Source organism: Procambarus clarkii, chromosome 48 (assembly GCF_040958095.1).
Source record: "Procambarus clarkii isolate CNS0578487 chromosome 48, FALCON_Pclarkii_2.0, whole genome shotgun sequence".
Lineage (NCBI taxonomy): Eukaryota > Metazoa > Arthropoda > Malacostraca > Decapoda > Cambaridae > Procambarus > Procambarus clarkii.
In genome coordinates, this window is record NC_091197.1 from 14,023,684 (window position 1) to 14,036,190 (window position 12,507).

At 36.4% G+C, this 12,507-nt stretch overlaps 1 protein-coding gene across 8 annotated transcripts in view; it reads left to right on the forward strand.

Annotated features, from left to right (window-relative positions):
* The window catches only part of Ldh (Lactate dehydrogenase), a 213,609-nt gene extending 208,628 nt beyond the window's left edge, over positions 1–4,981 (forward strand). For all 8 annotated transcript variants that reach the window (XR_011222351.1, XM_069302632.1, XM_045752933.2 and 5 more), the window contains 2 exons: positions 2,466–2,644; positions 4,048–4,981. Coding sequence is in view for 7 of the 8 variants with exons in the window: in XM_069302632.1 (XP_069158733.1) it covers positions 2,466–2,630 (165 nt within the window). In the remaining variant the exon portion in view is untranslated. The remainder of the gene's footprint in view (positions 1–2,465; positions 2,645–4,047) is intronic.
* The last annotated feature ends 7,526 nt before the right edge of the window (positions 4,982–12,507 follow it).

Consider the following 12,507-nt stretch of genomic DNA (forward strand, 5'->3'; position numbering starts at 1 on the left):
CACAGCAGAACTTCATGCCATTTTTTGTACTCTTCATCAGATACTTTTTGAGCATAAACATTCCTTTGTCATTGGGGGGTTGTCTCGCAGTGCTCTCATGACTCTGGAGTCTTTTAGCCCTCTGTATCCTTACACACAGAAATCACAATTGCATGATGCATCAAATGAACGAGCAATGAAGTAATGAAGTAAGGGTGAAGAGGGAGAACGGCTTATTGACATAGCTCCAGTGCATGTGGGAGTTGTGTAAAACCCTGGTTTGTGTCTCGGAGAGGCTGCAGAATCCAGCAAGTTCAGTAGAACTTCGGTTTCAACTCCTTTTGACCATGGTCAAAAGTCGATTAAGGCAGCATCTGGGATGCCCTCGGATGCAGGTTCGAATCCTCGTCACGACCCTTGTGGATTTGTTCCTCTGTATCCTGTGGTGGTCAAAATTCAATACAATATTGGCCGTTTCTTATTTCTAGCAGATATAAGACAGTCAAATTTTCCTTGGTTCCCAGCCATATTACAGTTACTTTGATTGAACTTTAAGGCACCACTGCTAATGAGCCCATTCATACTTGAAACATTTCTCAGAAAGGAATGGATTCCTTATTTGGATTTCTACCCAGTCGTTCAACAATTTGCGGCATTACCAAGGCTGTTGGCCTGGCATTACAGGTAACAAACTGTGCTTCTAAATGTGACCTTTTTGCCTTTGGCCTTTCTCCTGTCACAGTAACAGATGGTGGAAAATGGCTGTGGCTACCTTGCGTTGATTTCGGGGATCGACATCCCCCGCAACCTGGTCTCTGACCAGGCGAGGTTGCATATTGGTAATCTTCACTTAAATCATGGGCAATGGAACAATGCCTTTCTCCTTATTGTCTGAACTGTACAGTGTTTTTTTAAGTGATAATAAATGATGAAAGGCATACTGCTTTATAATAAAGGTGCTACTTCAATGGTAACTACAGCATAGTAACACAACAGATAGAGTACAGTATTTAACAATAACAGTAAGCACAAATTTGCTTATTTAGAGGGAAGTAGTGTGAGAGAATTTTTGTTATATGATGTTAATTACCAGTAGGTATTTCTTAGTTTCTATCTTAAATTGTGCTCCTCTGGGTGTTGCTGTTGTAGGCACATAATTGTTGGAATATATCACTGAACATGTAAAGGAGCAAGCCACAGAAAAGATGAGAGAATATGTTGAGCATTACTGAAAGTTCTTAAAAGTACCTCATTTATCAGACAGTTCAGCATAAGCCTAACGAATGTGCACACACTTGTTAAACCTAACATAGTGCACTATATAACCTAATATACAGTACACACTAAACATGTAGAACCCAGATAATGAAATGAATTGGAAAATAAAAATATTTAAGAAACTTTGATAGTTAAAACTGAAAAAGTTAGCTGTGGTCAAAGAATGGGTGGGAATTATGGCTAATGTAAATCTTTGATATGAGTATGCAAAAGAAACTGGGCGACAAACTGCCTTTGTGTTTAGTGAAATACAATAAAAGCACATTGATAGCACAAACTCAGTATTGATGAGTTTATACATTACTTTACATTTGTGTAAGCTCTTGCTATGTATTTAACTCGCCAAATTTATTAGTGGATATTAGTTGAAAATTGGTTATTCATAATTAACTTGATGTCAATCATTAACATACTGTTTCTCAATGTCATAGTGAGTATAGCATATACAGAAGTTCTAGTATTAAAAGTTATTAATTTAGGAATATCAGTGGTCATTACAGCTGATGAGAGAGGGGTTGGGGGAGGGGGGAGGTTGACAGGAAGAAAAGAATGATACAAAATTGTGAAATCAATTTGATTTCACAATGAAATTCATAAATCAATGAAATTTAAATATGAAATGAAATGACTGCTATATGGGAACAGTCGCTATAGTAAATGACAACTCTCCTATGATAATGGTGTAGTAGATGTACAGTATTTAACAAAATAAATAGCTCTTAGACAGTTAGGATCTTGGATAAATTCATCGTTTCACTGAAGGTATAAAGTACTTTGGTGTATTGTTTTCGTTATGTTTCTGAGAATGCTTGTATGTACAGTATTATGCTGTCTCTTGAGTATGCTTGAATTAGTCTTAATTCCATTTATCAATCAATTCAATTTGTGATTCTTCTGTATTGAGATTCTTTTTTTAGCTCAATTTTTTAATCACTTGCTTGTGTTTAATATTATGGTTTACAAACTCTGTGGTGTGAGAGTATTTAAGATTCATAACTACAATACATTTTTTATTTACAGTACTCTATTTATATAGTGATAGAGCATTTCATTAAATGCCAGATTAAAATTGTAATTTAGTTTATTGAAAATTAACTTCAGTGCTCTCATTAATTTAGGTTTTCTTTTATTCTTGTGCAACATAGATAGAAGTATGCACTGTAAAGAAGTACAGTACTGTATTTTAATTTTTATTAATATCTCCCTAGGGTTACCATGATATTGATAAGGATGTTTTCCTGAGTCTGCCTGTTGTATTAGGCGAGAATGGTGTCACCCATGTCATCAAGCAGACACTAACACAAGCTGAAATTGATCAGTTGAAGAAATCCGCAGACACACTGTGGGACGTTCAGGCAGGAATCCAGTTTTAAGAGTAATGTCTCAGGTGAGTGTGTGTTTCACGTCTTTTAGATCTGAAAAGCTTGTCTGTGTGTGTTTTAGAAGAATCAAAAGAATTGTGTATATTAGTTAATATCTATCTCGTGTGTGTGTGTATATATAATATATATATAATATATATATATATATATAATATATATATAATATATATACAGTATATATAATATATATATAATATATATATATAATATATATATATAATATATATATAATATATATATATATTAATAATACTAATAATAATAATAATAAATAAATAAAATGAATGTTTTACATAATAATTTCTTTATTTGAACTTTGTAGAAAATTGAGAAATGAAATTTTAAGATGTCAAAAGACATTCATGATGATTTACTTCATGTGCTATCATAAAATTTGTAAGGTACAGTATTATTATTAATACATGTTATATTTGTAACTATTAATTTGTACATCAACTCATGATTTTACACTGTAATACATTCCTGACACTCCACTTATAATCCAAGTTCCATAGATTTTTATTAATACCATTTCCAGACAGAATATCAGAAAAGTGGGTTGCAAGAACGCTGTCTTTGAGCTGTACCAGTTTTTTTTTTTTTTTAGTTTAGTTCATTTATTATGCACCCCATACCCATCTTCTGGGCGGTAGTGGAAAGGGTTACAGAGGCACATAATGGGCTCAGGGACTGAACCCCACAATTCATTTAGCTAAGCAAGTTACAATCTTGATGAGCTAGTTACAAAATTCAATATAAGTCGTCACATCAACAATGGGTTCGAGATCGACCTCAAGTACAGGTTCTAAATTAAGCAACTGACATGTGTGGAGAGCTAGTGTCAAAATTTATATGTTTGTCCTGCACACTGCCCCTCATCCAGTGGGCAGCGGTGGATAGGTTACAATCACTGTTACTACCTACAGTTAGCAAACTGGGGATATTTGGCAAAAATTTCTGGTAGCAGATCATTTTGAATGAAATATTTACACATCGCTGGAACATTGGTTATAGAATTGTCTCTAAATTCACGTATCTTTTCGCACTCTATCACATAGTGACGGAGGGTGTGCGAATAATTTTGTTGATGGTTTATATTTGGTCAGGTCTACATCAGCAGATAATGAGAATCTGTTTTTGTCAATTGTGTACATATAGTTATTCCACACATTGTGTAAACTCAAGTGAAACAAACTATAAAAACCATGCAACTTGAGTCTCGGACTGCTTAACCCTTTGTGACAAGTCAGTAAAATGAGTATCCACGTGTCCTTGGAGTCGATGACTCCTGTAACCTGGTTCCTCTCTATGTGCACAAAACATGCCAAGGGTTAATTATGCTGTAGGTTGGAGTTAACAATGTTGTAGATTAGTGAATGAGTATTAAACTTAGAATTTATTTTTTCAGGAATGAAATAGGGCAGAAACCACTTGCAGGCGATTGAATGATTACGACTAAGAAATTCCTACAATTTTACAGCAATTAGTAAAATGGGATACTAGTTGATATTTAAAGAAGGAAACAGGCTTTCTATATTCTGGGTGAGGACAAAATCATGGAAAAACTATGCCTCCTGAGATATACTTTAGAGTACTGTAAATCAAATGTTTCTTTAATTTAAACCATTAAATACTTATAATGTACCTCCAGTATAACTACTGCATTTTATTTATCATGGTTAGTGTTAGAGGAAGGATTTGATTGTATTCAAGAGGAGTTGATATATCTAGTATATATTTTAAGTTCATTAAATTAGAAAGGTGTTTATGCTTCTGTTTTCGTAACTATACTTATATCTATTTTAGCAGGTATATGATTAATTTTAAAATGTCACATCAAATAATTTTCCATATTAATTGAATTACGTAACAGGTAACTAGAATAAATATGCCCGCTTGCAAAACTAGTATCAATAAATGTGGTGTGTGATACTGTGCTAGTATTTTGTCTAGGACTTGAATAACAGCATAGGCCTATATCTACACTATATTTTAAAATTGTATTACACAGTATATGTGAATCTGACCAAAAGGTATCACTGAGTACATAGATAATGAATTGATTGGTTAATAATATTTGTCAACAATGTTTCTTAATATGGATGTGGAGTTCCCAGCTTTAAACACAATTCCAAGTTTCATTGTTTGTAATCTTAATTTCTGAATTCCAAAAACAATAATTTAGTTTTGAGTATTACATATGGGCTTAATATATACATTATATATAAGCAAGAACTATATACAGTATATTCTTTTATGTAATATGTTGAAGAAGTGTTATGAATATTATTAATGCACTAATATGCTTGCATATTGTATTAAATAAAAAGCAACACCACTACCACATTTGTAATCATTTATCAAATAGGCATGAAAATTTCCTTTTGAAGATTAGGCATGCTTTAGGAAACAGATTAGGGATTGATTAAGATACTTGAATAAGCAATAAACATTTAAAATTAGCCGTTCTTAAATTCTCTGACAAATGAGTACAATATTATACAGTGGAATCCTGCTTCAATGGGCAAATTCATGTCGGATACCTTCTTCAGCAAAATTCCCATTGCAACAACTATATGCAATTTTTTTTTAATTACTACTTTAAATTTTAATCATCTGTACCATAATCACAAGAGCACACAAGTGTCTGCCTTTATTAGATCTTCAGGACAGATGGAGGAGGAAGGTAACTATGAGTCTGCCACTGCATCCAACGTTGATGTTGCCTCCGGAGGCGGCTAGTTTATTGTGCACCCCATACCCATCCTGTGAGCAAAAAGCATTACAGAGGGGCACAAAAGGTTTTTATCAGACCTCATCTTAGATTATTACATAAACAATTTCATCTATCCTTCACACCTTATAGTTACAATGTCAGCTAGTTACAGAGAAAGTGCTATTTCAAGAGCTATATATTTACAGTAAGTCATTATACATTAATGGTAGGTCTTATCGCTAATACATAATAGTTTGACCAATGGAGATAGTCATAGGGTAGCTCCTGTTTATTATTAGTCTTCACAATATACTACTTGTTTCTTCATCTCATATGTCGTTTATCTACTGGAAGCGAAATATGGTTAGTGCAAGGATTTCAGGTAATTTATCCATGGTAATAAGATAGGTTGCCATATCATACAGAGTGAGCTTATATTTATCTCCAAATGGCTCAATTTTACTACAATCCAAGATAATAGTGTTAGTGTGTGTCCGTCATTGTCCACACTTTACACTTTACACTTCATCTAGATCCCTATACAAGCCGAATCTACCAGAGATACTTGTAGCCAAGTCTTATATGAGCTGTGACAACATCTGTTAAGTCTACTTTGTTACTTGCCCCATACACGTGTTTTACTTAACACATTTCATTGTGATGAACAATGGACCTGCTAGTTCCAGTTTGCACAGTTCTACTTTCTTCAAATCCATCCAGGAGTTCTCGTCTAATGACAGTGATGATTCATCCTGTCCTCGCACTTACTGCCCATTTCTTTTTCAACCACAACGTCAACATTCCAGAGGTTTAGCAACATTGAAATCAGCGCGACATTAAAGCTTCCGAAGAGTAACGGTCTCGTTAGGTGGGGTTGTCTAAGTTCGGAGGCTTCTTGTGAGTCAAAACATATTCTAACTTAATCTGTGTAAACACTCTATGCAAATTAAGGGACCTAGTCTATGGAACTCACTCCCTAGTGAATTGAAAAACTGTAAAACTTTTGCCTTATTTAAAAGCAAAACCAAAAAGTACCTAACTTCATCTATTTAGTTTCCTACACTGAGCTTTAAATTTGCTCTGTACCTAGTGGTACCCAATCTCCTAATTTTTATGTAATATCAAACAACCTTATCATTGTGTTCATTGCTGTCTTCTTTTATGTGCTAGCCATATGCTGTATTGTGACTACCAATTTTTGTCAACTACCATTCAAGCTGTCATTGCAATCAATCTTATATTGTTTCTGCTGTATTGTGCCTACCAATTTGTTGTCAACTACCATTTTAAGCTGTCATTGCAATCAATCATAGCTACCTATGTGCTTTAATATACTGTACCTATAATTTTCTCTCATCTTTTTTTTTTTTTTTCATTCCATGTAATCTGTTATCATTTTTTTGTCTATAAATTTTGCAATTAAAGTTCGACAAGGTTTGAAATCTGGCTGAATGATGTCTACATATATTGAAGCAAGTACCACAAGACACCATCTCACTTCTCCAAACAGTTCAACTAGCCATCTGCGAGCATCGAATTACCTTATATGGACACTTACCTTCCACCTGAATACTATCTACTCGATTGGAAAACCTTTTGAGCAGTTTTGGGGGTTACCCGAGACGTGGATTCAATTTTCACTTCCTGCTGCAAAGATATTTTCAGATATACCTTACTGCGATTTCATTGTGCTTATCGTTGATACATCCTCAGACTTATGTTCCATTCACTTCAAACTGAAATTTCCAGATCATATGTGTTGTACAGTAAGTCTCAAAAGGAGGCACCAAGCCGGGGAGACTGAGAACATGCAACACCTTCAAAGGTGTAGGATATTCAAAAGGCACTAAATATCACCAAGGATGCCAATACGAGAACAAAATCACACAAGGCAAACGATATCAAAGGTATTCGATTCACCAAGGATTCTATCGAGGGATAAATGACCGCAAGGGACAGTTGGGAAGCAAGATACGCACGACTTACACAGTTGGGACATTTAACAAGGATATGCACGACCGTAAGAGGGACAATGCAATTCAGACAATAATGTGCAGGGTGGCGCTCCATTAAGTGCCCATGAGTTAAACATGTACAGGTATGACCCATATGTAACCTCGCCAGAGCCGTTTCCCATTGCTGGTTACGGTGGGAGGAGTGTACTACCCATTCGCACACCCATCACAAGACTATTCAAGCCAAATGCAGATTGAAAGCCTTTATTGCTAAACTGAGTCTCCCCATCCTTGAGGGAGGACAAAATATACTAGTCAACTCCTTGTAATCGAGTAAATCTCCACAGTCTGCTTCTATATATTTACTAGAGTTCACGTATTCGAATTCCCGTAGGTCCATTACATACTTTTTAGGTAACCATTCCTACGGTTGCTCTCGCAAACTGCACGTTTAACCCAGCTTTCTCCCGGGTTCTTTGTCAGTCTGCTTCCCTGGGTATGGCCTCTACCTGGCTGTTTTCCCCTTGCTTGGCTGTGAACATCTAAAACATTTAGCAATGCATAAAAGTTCCCAGGTTCTACCCAGCTACCTGAGTTTTACCCGAGGTTATAAGCGACAAAGAAGCATAGTTTGTCATTACTTTGATCTACCTATATGCAATGCAATCACAAGGCCATTTAGTTTGACTTTCTTGTAGATTCTTATGGAACGTTTTCACCTTTCTCGAGGTGAATTGATATCCGATTGTGAAAACTGAAAAATTTTGTTGGTAACAGCTTCTCCATTTCCTGTTAGAATCCTAGCCTTGTTGGTGTCTTTTTAATTTGTCAAGACATGTGGCAAACGAAGACACACAGGCCGCCCCGTCCTATTCACATTGGAATACTATAATCTAGCATGTTTGTATAGATGACGACGCTGGCAAGTGGGCGATACACATCAGAGTTAATAACCGGTTCCACCAGTGTAAATTAGTGATTCAGTTTTCCACAAATAAGCATTTAAAAAAATTTCCCCCAACTAATAATACTCATTGGTGCCTTCTAATTTTGATAATTACTTACTTAATAATACTCTATCACCTTATTCTGCCAGCCTTTTATTTTTTCGGGTCTGGCTAATACATTTATTCAAATTCAAATGCTTATTCAGTTATAAGTACATACATACAAGGGGTGATACAAATATTGATGAATTTATAGATAGAGCTAATACATACAATGCATTTACCTGCATACAATACCTATTTACCTGCAAGCTGGTACAGTTTTACAAAATAATGTGTCTACCAGTGCATCCAACAACTGAGAACTGATTAAACAATTTTGCTATGACCTTTAAGAAAGACTGGGGTTAACCCTCAATCCCTTATATAAATTAACCGTGGTTAAGGCCATGAGGAAATACGTGGTGTAACGTACGTTCATGTTACGTTGTTGGGTAGATTAGATACAGTGTTGTGTAAGTTTTGTAGCGAGTAGATTATCCCAATAATATACTCGCTTCAAACGCATTAGCCTAATGAGAGAAGCAAAGCTCTCCTCGGTTTTCTCGCTGTCGCCTAGAGACTGATACCAGGGTTGCCAGATTGGGCTACAAATAGCGAATTGGGCTACTTTTGAGAGCCCCGCGCTCCCAAATTTTTAATTTCGCTACTTGCTACTTTTTTGGGCTAAGCAAGATGTGCTAATTTGGGCTATTAAAGTTAAGAATGTACAATTGCGAGTTACACGAAAGTAACTAAGCTATAAATAATTGTAATTAATAATAATTGTAAATATTAATTAATACTAAATAATATTATTTAATAAATTAGTCCCAATTCAATACAGAGTTTTCTTCCAAGCACAGAAACCTGTAAATATAAATACAAGATAATAGATAGACCGATAAAAAGACAACTTTCAAATACTGCACCAAGTAATGGCGAGAGGAAAAAAACTAGACAGTATACATTACATTTGAAATTAATAATAGATCAATGGTAATAAATTGGTGCCTGTTTGTATGTATACCAGACAAAGTCCATTTAATGGCAGAATTTAGCCATTTTGTGTAAAAACTTTTATATCTCCTATAATTAATTATAACAGTAATCGAAAAAAAGTCAAAGTTTGTATATACAAGAGATGAAACAGCAAGCCATGAGCTAGAGCGATGTGCTGAGTCCATAAGGAGGCCGAGCTTCCAGAAATACCTTCCTGTGATTGGCTGTTGCGTGGAATACCAACACTCTTTTATGAATAAAATTTAAACTAAGAAATAGGTCCTTGTGAACAACAACAAGGTTGTTGTGAAAAATAACAACAATTTCTGTTTTGCACCTGACAGAAATCTCCATCTAACTGAATAATTTACTCGAATAAGAGAGCAGAGCCGTGTATCATTATTTGTGTCAAGGCAACCCCCAATAATAACGTCACAAGTTAGGTAGCCAGCCCATTTTTATATAACATCTGTTATATCCTGCAATATTTAATTATCACTTTATTAACACTAAATAATTAACACTTCACTTTTTTGGGGTAAATTAAAGTTAAAGCAGAATTCCATAAGCAGGACTGGTGGGCTTGAACTAAGATGATTTACTAAGTGGATGGCACCTATAGCTGATCCCTTCCTGTGATTGGCTGTTGTGTGAATGTCAGCAAAGAGTTTCTACCAATGATATGCCATTATTTTTTTATTATGCACTCCCTACCAAGTTCAAGTATGTTTATTGAGATAAGCAATAAATACATCTCAAAGGGATAGAGTAGCTTATAGGCTATTTCTACCCCCATACCATCTAGTGGGCGGAGCTTGGAACCTTCCTACCCGAGCACAACAACCCGCCTTATGGGTTGCTGTTTGGCTATTTATAGTGCGTTGGAAAAAAACAGATGGCGTTAGTTGTATTTTGTAGGATGATTTGTTATAAGTGTAATTTGATGTCAACAGATGGCGTAAGCTGTACCTTATGGCCACTGTTGACCAGCCAGTTGATAGTGTTCTCTTCTGCCGACAGATGGCATCAGCTGTTATTATTACTTCCGAATTCCCTTTAAACACTGATCTACAAATCCCTTGGCTTATGATAAGGTTTTATACCATTTATGATAAGTATTAGATAACTGGAGTTCCGCAATTACTTTTATTTATCAACTGTTCAGGAGGATATCATCATAGAACGTCTGGTTAGGACGTACTGCTCTCGACTGATGAAGATTAAGCCACTCAAGAGGTGGCACGGGCATGAATAGCCCGTAAATACTGCTCTCGTAACATTATTCAGGAGGTGGGGGAACTATCAAGAGAAAGTGCCAAGCCATTACGACTATATAGCACTCGGAAGGGGTCAGGATACGGATTTGGGATGGAACGGGGGAAAGGAATGGTGCCCAACCTCTTGGGCGGTCGGGGATTGAACGCGGACCTGTAGGAAACGAGACCGTCGCTCTACCGTCCAGCCAAAGTGGTTAAGCGTAATATTATTAAAACAACAATTTATGCATATAATAATAGCATTTAACACTAAATATACTTGGATATATTGAAATTTGGTAGTGAATTCCAATTCTAGGAATCTCCTATAACTAAACTGTACTTTTTAATCATTTTTATGTACTTACTACTTATTATTAAATTATTAAGTACTTACTATAATAATTAAATAACTTATTTTATTTAATATTTAAATTAAATGATAAAAAATAGTTATAAATCATTGTGTAGGGGGACAGGCAGCCAGTGTATATATACATGTTAGGACTTATACCAAGGTCTCACAAAGGTGCCAAATTAAAGACTGGTGCTGGACCAGTTGCGGTATGCATTACATACTGAACATGCCGCAGAAGCTGGGCAGGTGTTTTGTCTGCTAATCTTGTCCCTTTGTTGAATGCGGCGTTTCATCGCTGCCTGTAGAAGAGCGGCCTTCAATGCGGTGTACGTCCTGGTGTCTGGATCGACAACCTTCCATTAGTCTTGCTTGGCATTCGTTCGGCCACGAAGGAGGGAAGTGATTCTTGGTAGCAGACTTAGTATACGGATCTAGCCTGCGGCTTCCGGGCAACACCTCACCGTTTTCCAAAGGTTGACAGGAATATTAACTGGAAGTAGGGAAAGGTTTGAGTTCCATAATTAGTACTAAGAAGAGCTTTACTTCTCTCATTAGGCTAATGCGTTTGGAGCGAGTATATTATTGGGATAATCTACTCGCTGCAGTTTCATATTTATTTAGTAGCCTTGATTATGGTTGTCGGTTGTTGGCATTATTGTAGACGTTCAGACAGAGCTTGGAGCAGAGCAGAGAGCCGAGTGAGGCCAGAGTCGCAGAGCTCTATGCGGGAGAGCGTGGCGGCTCGATGGGGAATCGTGAGTGTCCGAACTCGATGGGGAGCGAGAGCATTGTAGCTCGATGCGGTCGTTGTCTGCTCTGTGTCGAGGCTGTAGTGTCTTGGGGTCGATTAGAACTGTACACGCCAAGTGCTACATTCTTGAGGTTGAAGAGGTGAGGTAACTCCAAAGCATCTGTCCTGGAGTTATCTGAATCACTGTGGAAATTGTACTGTCGGCTATTCATGTTGTTGTTTAAGATTCAGCTACTGGGAACAAAAAGTTCTAAGTAGCATGGGCTATGGTGAGCCTGTAGAAGACTTAACTGGCACAGGAGCGGGGCTGTAACTTGCGGCTATTCACTTTTTACTTGCTTATATTCGGTGACTACACCTCAGCTTCCTCCAACAGGATGGAAAGAATGCTACCTGTAATTAGGGAAAGTATTTGAGTAGTCATAATTAGTGCTAATTAGTTTCTCATTAAGGTATTGAGAGATTGGAGCGAGTATAAGGTTTACTCTCTACAGTGGTTAAGGTCACAAGGAAGTAAGTAGTCAATTTTATTCAGGAAAGTACATACTATAGTTGATTTACAAACATAATGTTGGATTTATAGATAGAGCTAGTACATACAATACCTAAAGCCACTAGTACGTATAGCGTTTCGGGCAAAAGTTATACTGAAGGAAGGAAACTATCAGGGAAAAGCACCAAGCCATTACGACTATATTGCACTTGGAAAGGATCCGGGATTTAGACAGGACGGGGATTGTCAAATAAGAATACTACAGAGCTATATAGAAGAAAACAGCAACGGCATTTGGCCAAGCTGGAACACACCAACGTAACTGTATAAACTTTGAGCACCGTTGGAAAC